Here is a 23,460-nt window from a genome sequence, read left to right as displayed (position 1 = left end):
CACAGAGGACTGGCGGACGAGGACATATCGACTTGCCTAGTGATCCTGATCAACAGCGCCTCATTCTGCCTGTTATACACCTACCTAGTATACTCTGCGAGTATATTTATGGTATAATTATGACAAAGTCGGCGTTTTCCGCACCTCCACAGGCACATTCGCCGCATTAACTGCGGCTGTGAATCATGCCATGATCCCATTGTTGTGCAACCGACCAAGAATTGTGGACTTTTTCTGGTGCGGTGCAATTCTGGCATTTGGCTTTTGACAATCGCATAAATGCAACATATAAATAAATAAATAAATAAATAAATATAGCGGACACTGCGGTCGCAACATCGCCAGTGTCAGTGGAAATTAACACCGCCCGTTTTGACTTCGGCTTCGGCTTTTGTCTTTTGCCCCGGCCGCCCGGGCGTATACGTAATTTAGCATACAATGGCGAGCGCGAGCAAGAGCCAAATAACATGCAATTGTGGCGCTGCTGTCATGTCATGCTGTACAGATTTCCCGCAACGGCAACATTCGCAGCATTCCAGAGCCACTGACGATGCCCAAGATGTGCGTGCTGCAAATGCCCGTCTACCATTGCCAATACTTATTTAGGCTACTAATCCTTATCGCCAATTGCCGATTGGCTGCCAATTTCCCAGCTGAAAGCTGAAGGGATGTTGCAATTAGGCCGCCGCAATGCAAATGATCTGTGCGCTGCACGCTCTCAAGTTCGTTTCCCAAGTCTTTTGTTTGCCAATCCAAATTTCAGTTTAAAAAAACAGCTTGGCCGTCAGTTGATTGCTTGTTAGTTTCAATCATAATTATTTCATATTATGACTGAGCTGTTTGTTTGCTAGTAAAGACATAAGGAAAATCATATGTAAATAAAACAGCAGATAGAATATATAATTAAATGATTGGCAGATGAGATGACAAATATTTTATTTAAATTATTTAATTAAAGTTTGAGATCCAATTTTAAGTTTGTTTAATAGCTGTAAGTGCATAATCTGGCTCTGCAGCTCCTCCTCATCCAAGTTAAACAATATTCATTTGTTAATAAGAGTTAACACATTTATTTACAAGACAATTGTTTCTAGTCTCCAGCTCTTGCTCCTAGTTCTCCTCTCCGGCGGCAGTCAGTCCACTCCACTGACCACTGAACATGACTCGGGATTTGGTTTTGGCCTCAGCTCCATCCGGCTCAGAAGTATCTAAACCGCGTGGTGTACGGACTTCCGAAGAAGTTGTATGTCGCGTAGGCGGTGTCGGGGGTCTGGAAGGTGGTGCTAAAGTACGTGGACGGATCCCCCGCGGCCGCCACAGCCACAGCCGCCGCTGCTGTTCGAACAAACAAGATCATTTTAATTGGGTTTCTCACACGACGCGGCGTGATTAATATTGGATTATTAGGTAGAGGTAGAGGTATACGTATATATTGGGCAAGTGCACTTGGAGGCGGGGTATTTGGCATTTCGTAGTGGTATTGGGTATTGGGTATTAATTGTGGTTGCTGCGGGTGCCAAGTGGTGAATTCCAAGCGTGGGCGTCACCCAATGACACGGCTCGAAGGTCGCGCCGGGGTCTAAAGCTCATTCCGTCAATCACAATCGCCACGGCAATCACGGAGTCGACGTCACAGTCGTCGTTAGCCGATCTAGCCTTTGATTGTCCACCGAGTCGTCCGTCCGTCTGACAACGCCCAAGCACTTTGATTAGAATGTCGGTCACATTTGACCACTTCGGCCAATCGGTATATACACTGGGGAAATTAATCACCTAAAGCTATACATTTCATAAGAAAATCCCATTTACTGTCAAACTCAACTATTCAAATAAGACAAGCAGGAAAGTAGGCATATAATGGCGGTAAAAACCAAGGTTCGTTTTCTAAGTCTTCTGTTTCCCAATACAATTGGAAGCAACAAATGATCTCGGTCGCCAATTAATGCTGGTGAATCAGTTTAAGGAAAAGTATTTATGGCCATAAGCCATTTGAAGAATCAAAGACTCAGATTCCGAGGAAGCCTTTGTGGAAACCAACTTCTCTTTGTGTAATTGTGGTGGGTGGCTGCGGCTGGAGATTGCCCAACTGCACACACCGGCCAATCGCCGCTCGAATTCATGCCTGAAACTAAATCATAAGGGGATCGCGGGGCATGGAGCAGGCGGAATGGGGCGGGGGAGCTGCCATTAATCTACGCCAGTCTTGGGCAATTGTTACGCTGCGGCTTCAGTTGGTCGTCGATTGGTGCTGCCGAAACCATTACCATGGCCTGCGGGCGAGTGGGTCTCCTAGCCGCAGGCAGTCCTCATCAGGAAGCCGAATCCCACTGCGTAACTATTTGGCGTTATGGTTTTGTGGCTCTTGTATGGTTTGGGGCAGAGAACTTTTGCCATGCAAAGTTAATTACACAATGGCTGGTCCTTGTCGACTCGCAGGCTTTTCAGCTTTTCAATCGTGCATAAATTGTCAAATTGTAAAAATTATCTCAACTTAGCGTCGTTGCCGCGAACGCTTTTAACGCTTTTTGTTCCCAGCGCCAGCTTCATTGTGAAATGTCTCTCCATTCATTGGTACAATGAGTTTGGAATCGAAGTCGGAGTCCTCCGGCTTCGGCTCGCATTCAGCATGGAAAAAGTTGCCCCATTTCTGCATGCTCAAAATCGATATGCAAAAACAGAGCAAGCTGCGCTCGCAAAAAGCGAAAATCAACTGCCGACATATTTTGCATGCGGCAAATGCAAAGGCAGCCAAGTCGCATTATTTGCGCATATCATTGACTCCGTCTGGCCGGCGTCTGCTCCGTCCCTCCGACTCCATTCCATTCCTCGCCAGACCAGATTCCGCTCCTACTCCGCATCGAATCCGGCACGGGACCGTTTGCGGTCTGAGTTGGAGTCGCGAATTGCGAGTCACAAGCGGCAATTGTTGCCCCAGCACCTGCTTCTGCTCGGATCGTTAAGGAAACTGCTAATGTTCCCTGCCAGCTAAGGTTATGACGATTCTTCTATGCTGTTGGTTCTAATAAAAATTAAAAGCTATCGAAAAGCGAAAAGATCGAGGAACAAATGTAAGTTTGGCTAAGTAATTATGTCCTGAAATTGCCTTATTACTTTACAAGTTCGTTTCCTAAGTCATTTGTTTAGTAAGTCAGCTATTGCTTCTTCAGAATTAATTAACTGCTTAAGTTCGTTGCCTAAGTCTTTTGATTTGTACTTTAACTGGCCATTTTTTCAATTTGGTCAAAAGAGGAATACTCCACAAGTTCTTGCGAGTTTCAATTTGTGGTTTCTCTTCCAAATAAGACAAAGATCACACCTAGCTAGCCAAGCCAAGGGAATCAGCACCTTAACCGGCCTATCTGCCCATTTGCATATGCATCATTTTGTCTGGCTTCCGCAGGAGACCACTAGTCAGCCACCTGTAGTACATGTGTTCCTCTGCGGCCTGCTCCGCCAAGTGTGAAGCTGTGCGCGAGGAGAGAGGCAGAGCATGCCCAGGTCGAGTTGGAAGTGGTCACAGTCGATGGTTTCCCCGGATCCGTCTTCGTCTTCGTTAGAGTCTGCGTTCCAGTCTTTATTTCCCGCCATCCAATTGCGGAGCCGCTGCACTTCAAAGTCGTATCGGAGCTGTTAATTAGGCGCTAGTTTTATGTGCGCTTAAAATAATTGCTACCGCGGTGATTGGTGATCACTGATCAGCCGCTCAAGTGCTTTAATCCAGATACAAAACATAAATACAAGTCAGATGGTGCATTGATAAACGAAAAATGCTGCGAATTTAATTGTGGATTTTTTGTTTAATAATATTTTTCGGTTTATTCATAATTTAAAATTTCGTTTTTTGTTACAAATAAAATAAGGTAAAAACAAAAGATAAAATAATAATACAATTCCAATTTGAAACATAAATTAAAAAGAAGAAGCGAAAATCATAATAAAAATTAAAATACAAAACGAAACAATAAGGTGGAAAATAACTCAATAGCGTTTTCAAGCTAATTAAACTAAGTAATGTTAACTTTACATTAAGGGGTGTGGGGGGGGGGGGGGGATAGGAAGGGAAGGGAAGGGAAGTGGGGGTGCCGCGTTAGTGGGTATTTTTACTTGAGGGTGGCTGCAATTAGCTAAGAGGAACGCATTTCCGTTTCCGGTGCTGGTGTGCAAAGTGTGTGATTGTGGTGCTTTCGAGTGCTTTGGGTTAATTACTGGTAATCGGTGTGTGGTGTTGTGTTGTATTGTGTTGTGGGGTGGGGAAGATTTGGTATTCGGTGTGCAGAAGATTTGTAACTTTAACCAGAGAGTTTTCCTGCGAATTAGACATTTGTTTTGGGTTGCAAATTACTGGGCAATTGTTTAACAATATAACAAAGAAATAACAAAAACACGACTACATATTGCACTAATAAAGCTTTTCTCTTCTAGGAAAGTGTTTGCGTGTGTGGCTGTTCAAGTGTGAGTGAGATGGAGATGGAGGAGCAGCTATCTCTATCTGTGTTCAGACAGTGCGCTTAAAGAGGTTCGCATTACTTTGCTGGGGCGGCACAAAGCCGTATCCGGAGGCGCCCACGACCACGCCGCTGGACTCGTCCACTGCGTCTGGAGGGGATGGGGGGAAGACCACGGGTCCTGCAAGGAAATCGGTTTCAAATGTTAAGCAAGTGCTAAAATACCTAAGTTTACTTATATTTCTGTTCTGCCTGCAAATTACTAACAAATAAGAATATCCAGCTGCTACTTACCCCTGTTCTGTCGAGGATCCCGAACCTGTGTGGCCGATGAGGGTCCCGCTAGCGCCACGGGATCGAATCCAAAGCGAGTCCGGCTGGGGAACTGGCCAAGAAAGTATTGCTGGCCCGCGGCGAAGGCCACAAGGAGGCAGAGGGTGGCGATGGTGACTAACTGCAAGTGGAGGTGGACAATGCAAATGGTTAGCACTGGGAGTATTTCACTATTTGGGTATTTGGGCATTTGGGCATTTGGGCATTACGAGCGCAGTGCAAACACATGGCTTTCGGCATGCACGGGCCAATTGCACTGGTTACACGCTGGCCAAAGCAATTAAGCCATGGAAATGTGTGCCAATGCCATAAGCCGACAATTAAATACCGAACGCAAGACGCAGAATGCCACATGCTTTTGCTTTTGGCCCGGTCAAGTGCAGTTGCCTTGAGCACGAGCCAGAAAGCCAGGCCAGAAGCCCCGATAGCCAAAAGCCGGAGTGCCAAGTACCAAGTGCCGGATTGCCGGAGTGCCATTAACAGTTCCAGTCCGCCAGCGATTTGATTTCGGTTCTGGTCGATAGCCAAAAGGCCTCTGCAATTTGCCACGTCAACTGCAGCAATGGCCCATGACGAATTTATGACAAAAATGGCACAGTTTGATATGCTAGTTAATCGTAACATTCAACGGGAGGACAATAACTTTCTAATAGTTAAGAAACTAACATATTTGGACATGTTCTTAATTTCTCATAACAAGCTTCTTTCACAAGCAAACAAATGTTAATTGCAACGCTTTAATTACCACTTTGTTGGTCTTTTTTTTGCGAAACACTTAACTAGCAGTTATGCCACCGTTCCCCAAATTATAAATTGATTAAAAAGTGTGCGCATATTATATATTTAAATGTGCATTTAACCAATCAGTATGTGGCAAGTGCTTTAGAGAAATAAAATCTTAATTACACCCTGGGCTCCAGGAAGTTTCCAACTGATTTGTGTGTCCCAAGGCGCAGTAATTTAAAGCGTGTTCCTTTTATGTTTTTTTTTTCTTCGAACTTTTTTGAAAGCATAAAAAGGCAAGGTATTGGAAAATGTATGCGCTTTATTTAGCTTATTCAATGCACATCACGTTGAGCCGCGACAACTGCGCTGAAGTGTGATAAATTTGTTAAATAGCAATCACGGCAGCGATTATTTTCCCACTGACCCCAATCCGCTCCATCGCCTGGGATGCAAATGGCCCATGGAGAAGGCTAAGGAGACGAAGACGGACACGGAGGTGGTGCCTGATCAGGTGGGTGGCTGGCCGCAGAGGGGGCCACATGCAGTGCAAATTGTCTGGCTGACTGGTTCATAAATCCACAACGGCTGTATTCATGCCCGACCGCAAGTCGAACGTCTTAGTTAAGACCGTCATTCGCCGGCTGGCAGAGTGACTTTAATCATAGGGCAAATTTGACTTAATAGAACGGGTTTTCTTTTGGCACGATCGATTGGACAATCGCCCCAAATGCACCCGTTTTCCATATGAGTGCAACCTGCTAATGCAAATGTTGCCAAAGTTGGTCGGGCCTCATTAATTGCCTAATGGGCCGCACCTTTCGTTGCGGTGAGGGATCAAAACGAGCCCTCCTGAGGCCAAAATGCAACAATAACGCTAATTGCTATTAGCCAAAATATGCTACAAAATAATCACAAAATATGCAAACAAGGCGGTCGCAAAGTTGCCAACAAGCCACCGCTCGACTTGTGAAAAAATTTTTGTTTTAATTAATTCTTGTTTGCTGCCGTTTGCCGCCGTTGTTGCTCTTGTTGCCGTCCAGCCAGAAACTAAGCCGCAAACTACAACTAAAACTGAGACCAAGACTATTGCCACATCCGAGTTTTTTCGAAACAAAATTGAAACAGTGTCGCAGGATTGAAGTTCTCAAGAGCGACGAACATGAGATCGTTAAGGGAAATACTGTCAAGTTTACAAGAGTACAAACTCAACTCAGTTGAGCAGTGAGACTAATGATGCGATCATTGGGATTACGCTATAGTCTGTTTGTAATTCAATTGCTACGATTACTCCAGAAGTTGGAACTTTAAGCTGCGGAAACAACTTTAGTTTATGGGATTAATGTCATTCATAGAGGTAATAGACTCAAAACAATATTAATTTAGTTACTTATAAAACAGCATTTCATGAGCTAGCGTAATATTTCTTTTCTAAAACTGGTTTAATTTAGTAATCGATGTAAAACCAATCAAACTTCCTACATGAATGGTTTAAACGGATATGAGACACTATAGCCGCCTGTGAGGCAGACTTTCAAACTAGAGGCAAACAAATTAGATTCATCTGTCTTGACCAGTGGTTTTCACAGTTTTCTGTGTTGGCATCTGTCTGGTCTCTCCCCCTTCAGCTGTTCCACTGCCAGGCGATCTTGGCCAGAAAATGCAGCTTGTAAACACATGTAGCCTTCAGAATGTCGTCAGTTGGCTATTTGCATCTGAAATTCCGCAAAGCACGAAAAATCTCAGCCCAACAACAGATGCCGAATTCGAAAGTGCGCGATATGACAAATTTAATAGCATTTAATTGGGATTAATTAGCGGCTTGCGGTGGAATTAGGAACAATGCCTGCGGTCTTCCTGGGCCAGCCACCCGCTTGGAAAAAATTCCAACAAATTAGTCGAACAAATGACCTTAGATATGATTTCGTAATTGGGCGACTTGGGCTACGGGCGACTTGGGCTACCACACCAGAAAGCACACACAATTCAGTTATCGAGGCACGCTGTTTTTGCATTTTTTTTGTATCTATTTAGTAGTAGTTGGCCAACGGCGGCTCATGCGAAAATAAAACCCACCCACCCACAACAATGATTAAGTGCAGCAACATGTGAGCGTGCCAGCGCATATAAAGCCAAATAAAAAGGCAGGTAAAATACGACTTGGAGCTGTAGTGGGAGCACCATGGAGCACCATGCGGCTCCATGGAGCAGCACCTTGGACAGACGACGATAGCTACATTGTCTCGTTAGCTCCGCACGCTGATAGCCCCTGGATTCGGGCTATAATAGCGCTGTCATGCCACCAGATATGGCCACTAGAAACCACTAGTAAATCCCTGCAAGCCGACATTTGTGGCACTTGAAATTGAATAAAAATTGACTTGTAATTGTAATTTTCGTTGAGGAGTTTTAACCTGTCTGCAGGCAGTTTAGATAGCAAACAAATTAATCTTGAGGATCCCCTCTTTGCTAATTACAAATCAATCTATGGATGCAAATGAATGCTAATTCAATTCTAGCTATTTGTTCGTTTCTTGCTATATTTAAATGCTCTATTTGCTAGAATTCGCCTTTCATTTTCTCACTTTAATTAACTGCTTATTGGTTATCTCTTATCAATATTCATAAATCTTTACTGCGGCTTGTTGTGGTTTCACTTTTCGAGATTGCTTTACTTTAAGCACTTTCCATGCTAGCTACTCCCTTCAAATTTTCAATTTGTTTTTTCTATTATGCGCTGGCATTTATTGGCGTTTAGTTTTTGATTGGCTACCAATGTGCGGTAAAAGATAAATTATATTTATTGCTCGACCCAAGCAACAGGTAATCGAAACTGCGCTTTCAATGGCTGCGACTTGGCCCACAAAATGCTACAAAAATTTGCATGAGTCACAGGGGGAGCCTGGAAAAGCTGAAAAACTGAAAAGCTGATGGATATCCGGGTGGCAGGCGAGCAGCTGCTAATTAATCTTGTTTATATTTAAACTTTAACCGATTTGTCATTTGGCCAGTTGGTCGCTGGGGCGTAATTAATTTTATGTGAAAACTACACGCAGTTGGAAAAGTGAATGTGATCGCAGCGATTGAACTCGGAACCCCGAACACAAAGTTATTATTGTTATCTTTTGTTAACGATAGCAACGCCCAGTTGCAGAGTTTTTATTTCAATTTTTTTTGGCAGAGGGTTCAATGCTCGATTGAGCAACAATTTGGCTGACTTTCAACACGGAAGTTTGAGTAAAGAGCTCAGACTTAAGAGTTAAGCGTTAAGAGCTCCGGGAGCTTGGACTCTCCTGCTCCAAACGCAAATAACGCCGCTTGTCCGAAGCTGGATCGGTGTAAAGTGTTGGATGTAGTAGGTGCAACCAACTTGCAGCCAAACAGCCGTAAGAAAAAAAAAACGTGCAAAAAACAGAAAAATAATGGCAAGAGCTATGGAAAACCGACGACTGCCGCTTCAAATTACTTTGAATTGTGTTTAATAGGTGGGAAATGGAGTCAGTTGGCGACTTCGTGGCCAGCTGCCCCGCTGATTCGCCGATTCGCTGTTGCCCAATCTATTGTCAATTGTAATTGAATTATTAAACATCAATTTGCCTAGGAAGTGCAAATTGCCAGCGATCGTGCAGCGTGAGAATTGAGCTAATCCAATTTGATTTGGTCTTTTGATTTTCTCGATTCTTTTGATTTTTCCTTTTCCTGCCAGTGAAATGGGTTCAAGTTCAAACTGGTTTCCAGCTGCAACTCGGGCAAATTTGTATCGTTTAGAGTCTGACAAAATGCCAAACACAAACGCCAGACGACGACGACGACAACGACGACGCACATGCCTCATAAATATGGTAATGGACCGCGAATATCTGGCCACAAATGCCATACTTTTCGCAACTAGCCGTCGTCGCATGTGGGCAGTTGGTTTTCGAACTCCAGCTGGACATGTGTACGCCATGCACTTGCCATGGATACTCCGCGGACTGACCTGACTGAGTGACTGACTACATGGACAACTAGCTGGCTATCTGGTTATCTGACTATACGATTGCGACAGCCGTTCCAACGCAACTGGAGAGCCCGAAATCCTATGCCTGCCAAATCCTATGCTCCAGCCTCAGCTCCAACGCTAATCGCCGTCCAGCGACAGAAAGGCATAATAAAAATTGTTGAGCCCGCTCCGTCCGATGGGACGATATCGAATGACATGGCCTGGAGGACCAGAAATCGGATTGTTCCACTCCTGTCCAGACTGAAGTGTTCAACGCTCGCTGGGAGCTGACTTAAATGCCTCTACTGGGAAATGGTAGGAGCTATTATAAAAGAAGACTAAGCACTTTTCCAACTTCACTTCAATACTAATGTTCTAACAATGTTTTACTTTTCCTTTGACTCACTTTTACCTGCACTACTACTTTATATTTCCCCAATAACTATCTATATCTCTTTTGCAATAGAGTCTGAATCCATTTTGGCCTGACCCAGAGCACAAAACTACATCGCAAAGCAAAAGCCAAAGCCAAATTGCGAGTAATTATGCACGGAGTGGACTTGTCGTCGTCCCCGTACTTGGGCATTGAGCAATCGGCACTTTCCGGCGTGACATCTTCATTAGAGGGAAGCCAAGCGCAGCCGACTACGAATTCAAAAAAATAAAGAAAAAAACCCAGATCCGAAAACCGAAAAACTAAATACAAAATACAAACATCAAATTGTACAAGTACGTATGGCAATTAATTTGAATTTCCACACGCAAGCAAAAGAGGCAGAAACTTTGTAACTAGAAATCCGGCGACTGGTCGGACATCTGCTGGTTGGAGCGATTAACTGAGTTGACTGGGAGCAATTAATAAATCTTGTTCGTGTGCATGGTCGAATCCTAATCGAGAGCGACACTGATTGCGGTTTCCCAGGGTGCCAGTTTTACCTGGAACAGCCACTTCTTAGCCCCCCTTTCAGTGGGCATTGCATAAGCCATTTTCCGATGCAATGCACGCTTGCATTTTTATAATGCATAAGTTGGAGTTAACGCAACGTTTTTTTTTTCCACTTATTGCCATTTTTCACGCACAGCTTCGGTTCATTTGATTCATTCATGACTGCATCTGGGGTTTGGCTTTCGATTTTATGGCGGCTGGTGGCTTTTTAGCTGGGAGAGCCGGCTTGGGACACGCAATTGGACAAGAGAAGTTGGTCAGCCGGCCAACTACCAACGGCCAGAGCAATTGGTCTTGGCTTTGGCATTTCGGATCCTGGCTCTTGGCCATTGGCCATTGGCGCGTGTGTATCGCACTTTTCAATTAAGTTACAAAACGCATGCCCAAGCACGTTTTCGCCTCGTTTTCTTGTCCAATCTGTCTATGCGTCTGTCTGCCAGCCGTCTGCGAACTCCGGGCCACCGATCTCCGATAGCCAAGCCCCGGATCACAGATCTCCACGGCCTTCAACGTGAACTTGAGACTTGTTTATTTTTTTTGGGTTTTTTGCACGCACGCCTGCGATTTTGCGTGCGTTTTCCCATGTAATTGCGGGCTACTCGACTTGATTGCCAACTGCTTGGCGGAAACTGTTTGGACTTCTTATTAAATCTGTTTAGAGGCATATAATTTCGCGTTTCATTGACCCATAAAGTATGATTCAGAATCTGATGGGATTAAAAGCGGCCATTTATGAAAATTAACCACTTGGCTTTACCCAACATAAAATAACTTTTCAAATAGCTAGAAACTAATCAATTCATTAGCAGGTGTGGAGAATTCAATACTAATATGATAATCAATAAATATTAAAATAATTCAACTCATGGAAACAATAGCAATTTTAATCAAACTGAGAGTTCCTAAAATAAACTTTGAAATAAGTATTTCTGGGCATAAATTAAACATTTTAGCAAGCAAACATTTTAAATGAATGAAGAATATTGTTCATTGTGAACCGATAACATTTTGATGAGCTAATAAAAAACAACTGGTTTTGTGATAAAAACAAACGAAGGGGAAAACACATAAATTGCGAAAACTTGTGTGTGAAATTGAAAGAAATTTATAAAATCAAATATTGATGTAGACTATGAGCTGATTGCCCAGCATTCCAAAAAGCGCGCTCATAAAAGCTGCCTATCAAGATCGAATTATAATAGGAAATATGCATATTTAGGTCATATGCATTCAAATTTTCATCAAATTTCCAGAGCCTTGAACGTGGATGGTCATCGAAAATAATGCACATAAACTTATATGGCTTAGGTGGCTTATAGATTCAGATATAGACATATCGAGGCGGTGGCCTGGCTTTCATGGCCCGCTGACACACGACATTGTGGACCATAAATTAGAGTGCCAGGGCCCAATAAAAATTCTTGCGGAGCAAACAATGACTTGGTCGACCACAGCAGTCATTTGGCAACTGTCAAACCGAAATAGTTGACTTCATTTGTGGCCTAAACGAGGCTCAAACGTGTTAACAATTACGCTGCATTAGCGGCCGATGCAAATGCTGTGACAATTGTCGCGAAAAACGAAAGACTTAGGCAACGAACTTGCCGCAACTAACGAGGAAAACGAGAACGAAAATACTTACGAATTTCATATTTGCTGGCTGATTGAGCTGCGCGGCAGTGTGTGCGTGTGAGTGAGAAGCTGCAATTAGTTAACAAATATTTGAATTATATCTGACTCGAACACTGGCACTTTTCACGTTATCGATGCTTTGCTTGGTATTTCATCAATTTTTTACGTTTGTTTGGTAAATTCTTGGCGCGCCAAGTTTCGTAAACAAAAGGTAGAAATGCGTTATTTTGATGGGCTGTTCATTTTGTTTGTTTTTTTTGTTTGTATTTTTTTTTTTCGTATGTTATTTATGGATGACAACCGACGAGCACGCGAAGCCAGGAAAAAACTGCATCCAAAGGCTGTGAACTGCGGAGTAGTACTCGTTGTACTCCAATATACATATTACTGGGGGTCTTACACGGTGGAGCGCTCGGGCTTTTGGATTTCGGATTTTGGATTTGGGATCTCGGATCTCGAACCGCTGTACGTCGGCCTGTGCGGTAAAACGTTTAATGAATTCCAACAGATATGCTCAGTTGATTTTATATAAAGCATGGCCCGATCTCTGCCGCCGTCGACGGCGCAGCCGTGCGTTTGTTTTGAGTGGCTTTTGTTTTGAGTGTTTGGCGGGCGCTTTGAGTGAGTTTTTCTTGTTTATGACTCCGCTGGTCGGGCTACGTGCTATTGGCTTTTGCATTCACCCCCGGCCACGTGATGTTTGTTCTCTGCAAGGGAATCGTTGGCATCGGTTAATGTTGATGTTAATGGGCAAATTGCAGTGGCGCGGCAGCAAATTCAACTTTCTAGCGAATCAATATTCATCGGCTTGGTTCCGGTAACCAGTTTTGGGTTTGGGTGCACAAAACGGGTCGATCAGCTGGCGATGCTTATGCAAATCCGTGTATCTAGCATATGTAATTGGAAAGCTGGCAGCACCTTGACTTGATTGCAGGTGAAAACATCATAGCAACTTGGCTCGCAGCGCGGCATTTGGCAATTTCTTCCGGCTGGCTGGCTGGCACTTCCACTTGACCGTGAAATTCGCTGGATATTCGTTTGATTTAAATGACAATTTACGCGTTACGTTCGCTTCAGTGATTAAGAGTGGCATTATGCATAATCTGAATCATAATTATGTGCTCACAATACGCTCGTTCTCGGCCGGAAGCGTAGAATTCCGTGCCGCTCAGAATTCCGGCGGCATCTTTTCTATTTTTTTTTTTTTGTTTTCTGATCCCCCCAACTTAAGTGTATCGTTAAACGATTGACATTTGCCGCTGTGTGGCCCTTTAAAAAAAATATATATATCGCGATAAATGTGAAATTCATGAGGAATGCCTGTCATGCTTGATTAGCTTTAATCTTATACGATTTGCACACTTGTTTGCTGCTATGCGAGCAATGCGTTCGTGTTGTAGTTTTTGCGTTGATTTCATTTTAGCGACAAGTCGACGGGAAAGGGGCAGGGAACGGAGGGGACTGCAGGCAGCTGAAGCGGCAGCAAGTTCAAGTTCAAATCACAGCTGGCCACAAAAGCTCCTTGGCTAGCTGCAACCGCCAAAGTCGAAGCGATTAACTATTAAACCATACTCTTCACAAAAGGTTATAGTGTCCAAAAGATGGTCTATATCAGAGAAATTGAATATTCAAAACATATTAGGAACTTTTAACATAATAGGATTAATAGGAGTGTTAAATATTTATAAATTGTTTCGAGAAGATTCTTTTAAATTTATTAAATATTTGTACATATTCTAGCACTGCTTAACTTATTTACGAAAATATTTATAGTGCAAAAACATAGCTACCTATAGCTATAACTACCTAGCGCGATCTAGGGTAATCCCCTGCAGTCGACTCCATGATCTACGATCGGCCATTTAGCCAGGGTATTTGGGCATTGTTCAACTGGCCTTCCGTTCTGTTCTCTTCGGTTTTTGCATTGTCTTCACTCCACGGCGAGAGGGTCAAGTTCAGATACAATTGCTGTAAGCGAGGCAATTAATGCGGCTAATTGTTGATTGCCATTGATTTATGCTGCTGAATCAATTAGCCAATTGCTATTGGCTTTCTTTGATTCGGCCAGATTCGGCAGCTGGTTATCAATCACCGAGCGGCCTCAGACTTGCCCTGTCTTGACCAGGGCCCGGGTTATTGGCACTTTGAGGAATTGAATAGTGGATTTGAAAAGTGCTGCTTGTTTGGGCCTCAACTTGTCCGCACATGACAGCCGATAGCTGTAGTTTTATAAATGAGCATTTAAGCGGACTACTAATTGCCAGATTCGATCTTCGCAGCTATTCTAAAAATACCAGCTGACGCGATCTTCTAAGCATGATATTAAGCCACATCCTGTTGGGAAACTCGGCTTAGCCATTTATCATTAATCATCTCCAACTTTCATTAGGGAGCTTTTGGGCCGCCACTCCCCGAAATCGAAAATAACCGCCATATCTCACTCCTCGATACCATGAGGAAGTCGATCCGGCACAGGTGAGTCAAATATCGCGAGGCGACAAGAACGAATGAGAGGCGGTCAGGAAAAAAAAGTATAATCTCAGCGGAAACTGGCTCGCAAGTTGTTGTTGCTCGAGGGAGGTGAAAAGTGAAATGATTTCATAAATGACTGATATAATTAGGCACGTTATATGCCAATTAGCGGCGTGTTGAGGAAGCAACCTCTGCCGCCTTTCACAGGTGACACATCTTGCACCGTTAGCCGCACACGGCTAATTGTGCCCAAATGTGCATTTGAATCGCATCATTATAATTCCGATCCGAATTCGAATTCGAATCCGAATCCAATGCAGTTGCATGCCAAAGTTCCTGCCGCATTTGCATTATTAGTCGCACATGCTCTCACGACCAGCGACCTTGACAATGACCCCCAAAGGCGGCGTCTAACGCACGCCGAGGAGGAAAACTCTTGGCGCACTGGAACTGGTTTTCCTGCCCGATTTCCACCAGCTGAGATCCATGAGCCGCAAGACCCGAGGCGTGAAGGCGCCAATGTGCGTGTGCAATAAGCCATAAAAACGTCTCGCACCATGACAAACGGCTGCTCGTGGTTGTTGGCGTTGTAATCCGATCGAAAGCTATTAATATGCAAACTGGTTGGACGCGCGAATTATGCGCCAAAATGGGGGGAAGCTGTCCAAAACAATAATTTGCATTCATCAATTTAGCAGTCTTAGCTGCACTTCCGCAGCGTATTTGAAATCTGCAAAATTGTGCCACATTTATTGTCACAAACAATTGAAACATGAAAAAATATCAAGTTATTTATTTTCAAATACATTTGTTGACAATTATACCGTTCGGAAAGAAATTAAAGTAAAAGTAGAGACATACTGTTAACTGTTAACTGGTTTCAATATAAAGAAAATATTATTAATTTGTTATTCTTTATACCGAAAAAGGAACAATTTTATCAAAAGATAAATTTAACTATTTAAATTTGATAGTCAACTCCGATAAAGGCTGATAGCCAGTTTCGATAACAGTTCATCTGCGTAGCGTGACTTAAAATCGTTTAGCCACCGATAGTTGCTAGTCACAGTAAGTGACTCACGGTTGACCACCACTAATAGGCCGGCGAAAAAAATTTGTCTGCAATTATTTTCCGTGTGTGTAGTTTCATCCAAGTGGGCCACCGAATGCAGCCATGACCAAACCGACGCGCGCACACTGTTGCCTGGTCCTGCTGGCGCTCCTCGTCGCCCCGTTCGTGGTGCTCGGTCAGGATATGCCCAGGGAGCCGGACTACATGAAGCGGGAGCACAGTTTGGTGCGTCCATTCCAAGGTGGGTAATTGGTCACTGATGATACGGAGTGTACGTGTACCTCTAACGTGGCTTGGGCTCTATTGCAGGCGTAGGCGTGATCCTGCCACACTGGGACTTCCTGGGTAACACGATGGTGACCAGCAACTATATAAGACTGACGCCGGACTTGCAGTCCAAGAGCGGTGCACTTTGGAACTACTCGGTAAGCAGGAGCGTTCGTCTCTCCCCGCGACTTTTTGAAGTTTAATGGTAATTGTCTTTAATCCATAGCCCGTGATGACTCGCAATTGGGAGGTGCACGTTGGCTTCAAGGTGCACGGCAAGGGAACTGAACTGTTCGGCGACGGATTTGCCATTTGGTACACAAAGGAGCGCATGCAAACCGGGCCGGTCTTTGGCAGCAAGGATCACTTCTCCGGACTGGCCATCATTCTGGACACCTATAGCAATCACAATGGTCCACACAACGTATGAACCGCAAGGCATTGAAAGTAAATGTATTAACCTTATATTTGTAGCACCAACATCCATATCTCAGCGCCATGGTGAACAATGGCAGCTGGAGCTACGACCACGATCGCGATGGAACGCACACTCAGCTGGCCGGCTGCGAAGTTCGTTTCCGCAATGTGGAGTACGAGACGCTGGTTAGCATTCGATACGAAAACGACATTCTGTCGGTGTCCACAGATCTGGAGAACCGCAACGAATGGAAGAACTGCTTTGTAGTGGCCAACGTTGAGCTACCCACGGGCTACCACTTCGGCATGTCTGCGACGACGGGTGATCTGTCCGATAATCACGATATCCACAGTTTCAAGTTCTATGACCTGGACTTGAACGTAAATGTAAGTTCACTTTTGTTTGGCAAACCTCGGAAAGGGAGCAAGCATTACTCAGTTGTCTGCTATTCGGCGAACGCGATAAGGAGTGCAAGGAACTCGAAAGCGGACTTAATTTTCAATAACTGTGTATACGTATAAAGAAAAAAGAGTGAACTTGTTTTTAATTGCTGCAACCTGTAATAATTAAGCAGCTGGCTTTAAACACATTGTTTGGTGTCTAATCGTGTTAATCTTTATAAACCGAGTGTTATAATATTCATATCGTATTACTGAAAACCAGTTTTACTTTCTTGTTGCAATAACCCTCTATTTACTTTCTTTCTTGTTCGCAGCACGATGAGATTATCCGGCGCTCCAATATCATACCGAATGCCAAGACTTTCGAGCCCCCGCGCGAGCACAAAGAAGATCCCAAGCCGGGAATGTCCAACGCCAAGATCTTCTTCATCCTTCTCTTCGTGGTTGTCGTGGCGGCTGCAGTGGCCATCTTCGCCATCTCCTACTTCAAGGATCGCAACGCGCGAAAACGTTTCTACTGAGCTTTCTAGCTAGTTCATCATAGTAGCATCATGTTAGGAGTTTCCCGGACCTCAGTTGATCGCAACTTTTATTTATATCTATACCGCGACTGTATCCCATTTCTTATCACCCTTTTTAGTTTCCTTAATTGTTTAGTGAGAGGGTAAATAATATTACACGTGTTGGAGAGTTAAATTTAAGTGCAAATTTTTAATCTGAACTATAGGAAAATTGAGACCGTGAGAATATTATTGCGTAGACAAGATTAAAAGCCACTAAACAAATGTATGCGCTTCTCAATTAACCAACCACCCGCAGCTACTGTTGACGCCCAGCCAACATGGACTCAATCTGGCGCACCTGGTTACTGACAAATCGATCCCGGGCACTGATCTCCTGGCGCTGCCCCGGCGGCTCACCCTCCGATTCCAAGGCGTCGTTGGACTTATGCATGCCGCTCAGAATGCACTGCTCAAATAGCGACTTGGACCGTGCATCATCGTCGTCGTCGTCTAGAGAGTCATCTGAGCTGTAGTTCGGCTTATCGCCATCCTCCGCCGGCTTCTTTGGCTGCCCATTTTCCCTGCATAGAGTGCTGGTACTAGCGTTCGCCAGGCTGGAGCTGGTACTGGCACCGCTGGGCTGAGGTCGACAACTTCCCGCAGCAATGGCCTTTAAAAAGAGGGAACAACTTTAATATTTCTGATTTAAGCGAGAGTTTTCTGACATTTTAAATTTAACTTTTATGAAATATCAACATTCCGATTGCTAAATCTACCAAGACACTTGTTTTTGAGTGAGTGTCCCACAAAATGTTTATAAAGTGAAATATATCAAGTGTTTTGAATGAAGTAACCTGTGCTCACCTGACTTAGAAGATTGCAGTCGTCATCCGAATCCATGGAGAGTGAGCTCAGAGAGTCGCTTTTCTTCGGCGGTAAGCGCGGCTCCGCCTCTCCTTGAACTGCACTGCGCCTGGGAGGAAGCTTGGGTGCCTGAGCCTCTTCTGCAGTCCTCATAGGCAGCTTCAGAACAGGCCCAGCCTTAGCAGAGCCAACAGTGAGATGGGAAAGTCCCGAGATGACCGAAAACGTGCAGGGACTGTCCTCGACATAGTACTTGCTCATTTCATCCGACACTGGCAGATAACTGGGCAATGCATTGCCACCGCAGCGCATCTTAGAGATTGCATCTTCTGCCGGCATCCGAGTGTCCATTCCGGTAACATCAGCTCGCGGAGCAGGCACTGGCTGCGTCTCATTCGCATTTAAATCATTCGGGATGGACAAAATGGACAGATCACTATTGCTTGGCGCTTTGGAAAGCACGGCAGGAGTGTCCTCTGTGCAATAGCTGCGAGGAGCATCCCCATTGCCGTTGATTTCATTTCCACGCTGCCCTCGAATAGCGTTTGCATTAGAGTCGTCCATCATGCTCAGATTACTTAGACTGGTGGCGCAGGAGAAGGCAGCAGGTGTGTGCTCCACGTGGAATCTGTTCAACTTGTCCTCAAACACAGTGCTGGGCTTCTGTTCAGGTGTATCCAAGTTATTTTGAGTGGTCACTTTTCTATCCCTTTTCGGAGATTGAGGCATACTCTGGGTGGGTGAATCGGGCAGCTCTGAGGGGGAAATAACACCACTCTGCATCCGGCTGTATTCACTGATCACGGATCCATTGTCCTCGCAGGCAACCGTTTCGTCGTCGCCCACCAATGAGTCCATAGAGCTGCGCCGCGAAAACATTAGTGGAGTTTCTAGTGCGGAATCGATGTTTTGAGGCGTATTTCCGTCAACTTGTACCGGGAGAACAGCCGTTTTCGTTGAAGTTTTTGGCGGCATACATTTCTCCGGTTTCTCTGTGAGGCTGTTTAGCGAGTCGAAGCGACTGAAGCTGCCGGGAGTCCCTTCTTCACAGTAGTTTATTGGTCGCTCTGCAGTTTCCGTCTCCGTTTCGGTGGCAATTTTCTGCTTAGCTGCTGAAACCGCCACCAGCCCAGGACTATTACGCAGCTCCGTGGCCGAGGAGGACTTTGTCAGTTGCAACTCCTTACTTCTAATCTCATTAGTCTCCGTCTTCAGCTCCGGCTGTGCCGTCTGAGCGGATCGTCTCTCCTTATATCTAGCACTGAAATCTGTTGGCTGATCCAAGTCGATCTCAAAGGTCTTACTGCTATTGGGTTTGTGCTCCATGTACTTCATGGAGTAGTCAATGGGCTGCTCTTCAGTGGGTGTGACAATTTCGAAGGGATTCTTCGCTCCCTCCGACTTGGTTGAGTATTTAGTGGAATCGGATTTGCCCGAGTAAATGGACTCTCGGCTCTCACACTTTCTGTTCAGAAAGCCAGTTGTGCTGACTGTTGAGGGTCGCACTTTCTTAAGCGATCCCGTGGGATTTGAGCTTAGGCGCAGTGAGCTGAATCTCCGTGGCAGCGTACCTCCATGGCCAGCCTCCTTGTCTAGTGGCAGGGACCCTCCATCTCCATTGGGCATAAGCTCCTGAGTGGCCCTGAAATTAACTAGGTTTTTCAAAGCCGAGGCACTGCCCTCCGCAATCATGGAGTTCTTGGAGCTGATTAGGGCCCGCAAGAGCGGGATGGCATTGTGGTCAATGAGGTATTGCTGGTCCTCGGGACAGCGCGCCGAGAGATTCCAAAGAGTTCCGCAGGAGTTGCTTACCACGGTTAGGCTCTCCGATTTCAACTGTTGCAGCAGAATGGCAAGGCAATTGTACCGTCTTAGGATTTGTCGGTACGGCTCACACACCGCAATGTGGCTCGATACATTTCGAAGAATGCCGCCTGCATTTTCGATGATCTTAAGAGTTTTACTCGGACCCTCGTAGCTAAGCATTCCGACCAAAAAGGCCAGTGCTCCGTCTACTGCACAAAACTCCGCCTTGTTGGTGCTGCAGTGCGCTGAGAGATTCCAAAGGGCTGAAAGTATGGCCTTGAGAGTGTTCTCGTTCTTGTTTTGCATGGCTGCTCGAGCCAAGGAGGTCACAGTACCCAGCTCGTTAAAGATAGTCTTCATGTGTTTGTCCGCGCGCCACGAGAGATTGCGAAGCACACCAGCAAGAACCTGAAGAGATCAACGGTAACTAAATTACGATCTTTTTTTATTAATCTCCAAGACTAAACTCACCTGTAGCAGTTCATCCGGAGCCGTGTTCAATTGAGCAATGACCACTTCCATGAACTGTCGCTGACCGCACAGATACGATTTGTTGTGGACGTTCTCGTCTCCGAAGGTGAGATTCGTTAGGGCCATGAGGCCGTAGCTCCTGAGGGCGTTGCACTGTTCTCTACCGGCAGCCGGTCCATGGACCGCATGATCAAGGTGGACCAAATTGGGAATCGCCTTGAGGGCTCCCAGTTCGCACATAGTCTGGCGGTGCTCCTCGTCGAAACTGGCTTTCATTAGGAGCTTCATAGCCGCCAGCGGATGACGATCCTCATCATCTGCGATGGCCTCACCGCCGCTCTGCAACTGGGTGTGCAGAAAGTTACAGTAGTCGAGGATCTGGTCCAGCAGGCGCAGCATCTTCACCTCCCGCTGGCGCTCCTTCTCCTCCGGATTATTGTGGACGATGTTGTGCAGCGCCTGGCTGGCGTACTTTCTCGCCGTGGAGAGGCCTTCGTCGTTGGCGTGCAGAATCTGCACCAGAAGCTGGATACAGTCCGAGCTGCGCAGAGCGGTGCATGTTTCCGGATTTCGGGACAGCTCCAGGAAGTTGCGCGTCAGCTCCAGGCGAGTAGCGTCGCTCTCGTTCAGCGTCATTACTTTGAATGTATCCTCACCTATGAGTGCATTCAGATACCAGGGATTCTGGGAATAAACCTATGCAGCTTTGCTTCTGGATGAGTCCTGTTGCACGGTCGCTTCAACAGGTAGTTACTTTTGATCTGAGATCCTCGATCTTTGTTTGAGATGGCCTGCGTTTAAGCCATTTTCCAAGCGCGCAGGCTCAGCGCTCCAGTGATACCAATTGAGCTAATTTATAGCTAATTCTGCCCAAGTTCAATGAACAGTCAAAGTTCTTTCGAATAAAGGGTTTAATACAAAGTTAATTCTATTTATTAAGGAAGCTCTTAAAATGTTGCTTAAATATTTTAAATAAATGTGCAATAATGTTTTTACATTATATTATTACATTTTCCCACTGACAACTGTTGACAACTCTGCCCCGCTTTAAAACAAAATAACAATCGATTTTCAATCAATTGAATTTAAGAACTAAAATGAGGATTTACACAACTAAAAATGTATCATTCTGTGTTTTTTTTTTTCTACTTCCTTTAATGTTTTTTTTTTATCTTATAGAAAATATTTCCATTACACCTTCAAAAACAATAATATCGAATACTTATCTATAAATTTTTCCATCTCTAGCGAACCGTTACGTCACGTCAATCAGCTGTTGCTGGACGCAAAATTGTTTCTGCCGCAAAATAATGAACTTCTTGAAAAAGGTGTGTTAAATAACAACAAATATGACCATTTATATATTAAAATACGCTAATCTATTGCAGCTGGTGCCCCAGGTGGCGACCGAGGTGCAGCAGCTCAGCCGGTCAGGATTCCACACCAGCTCCGTGTGCTGTCGCGTGCAATCCGGGCGATACCGCATAACCACAAAGCGAAACAGGCCACTTACCTACGAGATGGCCAATCCGCCGCATTTTATTGGCCACCGCAAATCGTGGAACTCATGGAACACATGTAAGTTGTGAGAAAAGTTTATTAAGGAAGCATTTTGATGGCACCCCTCTATCTTAGCAACAATAAAGGATGCCCTGCGTCCGTCCCAGACCGCCATAGAGGATGTGTTCATCCGCAAGTTTGTCACCGGCACATGGCATGCCCTCGTCTGCTCCGAGATCATCATCAAGCGGCAGCACAACACTATTAGGATTGCGGCCCTTATTCGGCAGGCGATCACCCCGCGAAAAATGTACTTCCTTATTGGTTACACGGAGGAGCTGCTCTCCTATTGGATGCAGTGTCCCGTGACCCTGGAACTGCAGACGGTGGGCGATAAAAAGGACGTTGTCTTCAAATACATTTAGTTCATTCAGCTATTTACATGTCCAATATAAAAGTGTAGATTTACTTAATGCGTGTACTCGACTTGGCTGCTGTTGTTTTGTAGGGATTTGATGGCCTTGTTTACGATAATAACACCGTCGAGATCCTTTACCTAAGGCGAATTTTTGATAAGTTATGGCTTAGCACATGGTTTCCTTATTTACTTACCGTTTCTATAAGTCTTTTGACGTCTGCTAAAGATGTTTGCTTTAGTATCGAGGACCTTATGTCTTTAACTAGTTCTACAAACAGGAAAACAACAATCTTCCGGGACCCTCCACAGACTTTGTCCCATATCTTGACCAAATGAGTTGTACAGATTATTCCAGCAAAGCAGGTTATGTACCAGTTATCCAGTAGCGTTGAGTTGCCATCAAACAGGCCCAGAAGCTCCAGGTGACTATAAAGAGTAATCGAAGAAAATTAGTCAAATAACGGGACTAACCATGAGCAAACCCACTTGAGCAAGGACAAATCTTCGCGCTTCAGCATATTCTGCGTTTGCTCCTTCAGCTTGACGCACTCCTTCTTCAGTTCGCGGGTGTACTTGTAGAATCCCTTTGCTATCCAATAGGTTTCCACGTTGTCGTCGAATATTTGCAGCAACGTGCGCACAATCTCTATGAAGTGCATGTCGTCCGCCTGGAGACTGGCACTAGAATTGCCATGCCACAGTCGATTGGACTCTATCAGCCACATGGTGTGCATGACCTGCGCCTTCTTCTTATGGTCTATCAACCACATGAAGGGCTCTTTCTGCTTATTGTCGTTTAGCCGGAGCACGGTTACCGCTCGCCTCAGATCCTCGTACATTTCGCGTCTCTGGTCGCGTACGTACGCCGTGGACGATTTGTGGAGCGGGAGAATACCCATGACCAGGGCCCACAGATAGCTCCTATTGTTGTTCGGCACTGTGTAGTTCATGCAGAACTGCTTCAGCTTGCTCAGGTTGCGGATGTCATCCTGTAGTAGTTTGTTCAGCGACTTTTGTTCCTCGACGCTGTTTATTTGGCATTTTTCATAGTAGATGGACCTGAAGTTTCGCTCGTCAGTATTCATGGTAATTTTTGCGTTTATTATCCAAACAATAGGGATGGCAAACCCACCGCGAAGAATAACTAGCTTCGATTACAGACGCTGGTAACACCCTAGCAAAGTTAATACTATAATTTTAAAACCAT

General features: G+C 45.0%; 5 protein-coding genes across 8 annotated transcripts; 2 read left to right on the top strand and 3 right to left on the bottom strand.

Moving 5' to 3' along the window:
• Window positions 1-1,046: 1,046 nt before the first annotated feature.
• LOC6607699 lies at window positions 1,047-12,571 on the bottom strand. Of its 3 annotated transcripts, none has more exons than XM_002032427.2 (5): window positions 12,462-12,571; window positions 12,072-12,130; window positions 4,740-4,899; window positions 4,528-4,626; window positions 1,047-1,335 (listed from the first exon to the last, which is right to left on the bottom strand). In XM_002032427.2, the coding sequence occupies exons 2-5, from the start codon at window positions 12,078-12,080 to the stop codon at window positions 1,199-1,201; spliced, it is 405 nt and encodes a 134-aa protein (XP_002032463.2). In that variant the 5' UTR covers window positions 12,081-12,130; window positions 12,462-12,571; the 3' UTR covers window positions 1,047-1,198. The 3 variants fall into 3 exon arrangements, with proteins under 3 accessions (XP_002032463.2, XP_032577720.1, XP_032577722.1); XM_032721829.1 differs by having other exon boundaries at window positions 1,047-1,332; XM_032721831.1 differs by lacking the exon at window positions 1,047-1,335 and adding an exon at window positions 4,025-4,306 and having other exon boundaries at window positions 12,462-12,570.
• A 3,032-nt stretch (window positions 12,572-15,603) lies between these two features.
• Window positions 15,604-17,476, top strand: LOC6607698 (vesicular integral-membrane protein VIP36). The gene is made up of 5 exons (XM_002032426.2): window positions 15,604-15,846; window positions 15,915-16,030; window positions 16,099-16,296; window positions 16,347-16,676; window positions 17,006-17,476. Exons 1-5 carry the CDS (start codon window positions 15,708-15,710, stop codon window positions 17,210-17,212), a joined length of 990 nt encoding a protein of 329 aa, XP_002032462.1. The 5' UTR covers window positions 15,604-15,707; the 3' UTR covers window positions 17,213-17,476.
• Window positions 17,383-21,165, bottom strand: LOC6607697 (adenomatous polyposis coli protein). The gene is made up of 3 exons (XM_002032425.2): window positions 20,336-21,165; window positions 18,059-20,272; window positions 17,383-17,864 (listed from the first exon to the last, which is right to left on the bottom strand). The coding sequence occupies exons 1-3, from the start codon at window positions 20,969-20,971 to the stop codon at window positions 17,511-17,513; spliced, it is 3,204 nt and encodes a 1,067-aa protein (XP_002032461.1). The 5' UTR covers window positions 20,972-21,165; the 3' UTR covers window positions 17,383-17,510.
• A 395-nt stretch (window positions 21,166-21,560) lies between these two features.
• Window positions 21,561-22,303, top strand: LOC6607696 (28S ribosomal protein S24, mitochondrial). Its single transcript, XM_002032424.2, has 3 exons — window positions 21,561-21,663; window positions 21,724-21,913; window positions 21,971-22,303. Exons 1-3 carry the CDS (start codon window positions 21,646-21,648, stop codon window positions 22,258-22,260), a joined length of 498 nt encoding a protein of 165 aa, XP_002032460.1. The 5' UTR covers window positions 21,561-21,645; the 3' UTR covers window positions 22,261-22,303.
• Window positions 21,915-23,389, bottom strand: LOC6607695 (TBC1 domain family member 7). 2 transcript variants are annotated; one of them, XM_032722147.1, is made up of 4 exons: window positions 22,740-23,389; window positions 22,448-22,679; window positions 22,278-22,391; window positions 21,915-22,212 (listed from the first exon to the last, which is right to left on the bottom strand). In XM_032722147.1, exons 1-3 carry the CDS (start codon window positions 23,336-23,338, stop codon window positions 22,305-22,307), a joined length of 918 nt encoding a protein of 305 aa, XP_032578038.1. In that variant the 5' UTR covers window positions 23,339-23,389; the 3' UTR covers window positions 21,915-22,212; window positions 22,278-22,304. The 2 variants fall into 2 exon arrangements, with proteins under 2 accessions (XP_032578038.1, XP_002032459.1); XM_002032423.2 differs by lacking the exon at window positions 21,915-22,212 and having other exon boundaries at window positions 22,241-22,391.
• Between the last annotated feature and the right edge of the window lie 71 nt (window positions 23,390-23,460).

This window comes from Drosophila sechellia, chromosome 3R (genome assembly GCF_004382195.2).
Source record: "Drosophila sechellia strain sech25 chromosome 3R, ASM438219v1, whole genome shotgun sequence".
Lineage (NCBI taxonomy): Eukaryota > Metazoa > Arthropoda > Insecta > Diptera > Drosophilidae > Drosophila > Drosophila sechellia.
Note: the sequence above shows the minus strand (reverse complement) of the source record. Positions and strands in the feature narration are given on the sequence as shown.

Bases quoted from the DNA above. Each gene is read 5' to 3' on its own strand.
- LOC6607699 (XM_002032427.2), bottom strand. The intron at 4,627-4,739 runs GTAAGTAGCAGC...ATTTCCTTGCAG, and splicing joins GGATCCTCGACAGAACAGGG to GACCCGTGGTCTTCCCCCCA. The intron at 1,336-4,527 runs GTAATGCGAACC...TTGTTCGAACAG, and splicing joins CTTTGTGCCGCCCCAGCAAA to CAGCGGCGGCTGTGGCTGTG.
- LOC6607698 (XM_002032426.2), top strand. From the start codon at position 15,708: ATGACCAAACCGACGCGCGCACACTGTTGCCTGGTCCTGCTGGCGCTC. The intron at 15,847-15,914 runs GTGGGTAATTGG...GCTCTATTGCAG, and splicing joins TTTGGTGCGTCCATTCCAAG to GCGTAGGCGTGATCCTGCCA. The intron at 16,031-16,098 runs GTAAGCAGGAGC...TTTAATCCATAG, and splicing joins GTGCACTTTGGAACTACTCG to CCCGTGATGACTCGCAATTG.
- LOC6607697 (XM_002032425.2), bottom strand. From the start codon at position 20,971: ATGACGCTGAACGAGAGCGACGCTACTCGCCTGGAGCTGACGCGCAAC. The intron at 20,273-20,335 runs GTGAGTTTAGTC...TGATCTCTTCAG, and splicing joins CTCCGGATGAACTGCTACAG to GTTCTTGCTGGTGTGCTTCG. The intron at 17,865-18,058 runs GTGAGCACAGGT...CTCTTTTTAAAG, and splicing joins ACTGCAATCTTCTAAGTCAG to GCCATTGCTGCGGGAAGTTG.
- LOC6607696 (XM_002032424.2), top strand. The intron at 21,914-21,970 runs GTAAGTTGTGAG...CCTCTATCTTAG, and splicing joins GTGGAACTCATGGAACACAT to CAACAATAAAGGATGCCCTG.
- LOC6607695 (XM_032722147.1), bottom strand. From the start codon at position 23,338: ATGAATACTGACGAGCGAAACTTCAGGTCCATCTACTATGAAAAATGC. The intron at 22,680-22,739 runs GTGGGTTTGCTC...TACTCTTTATAG, and splicing joins GAAGATTTGTCCTTGCTCAA to TCACCTGGAGCTTCTGGGCC. The intron at 22,392-22,447 runs GTAAGTAAATAA...AATTCGCCTTAG, and splicing joins TCAAAAGACTTATAGAAACG to GTAAAGGATCTCGACGGTGT.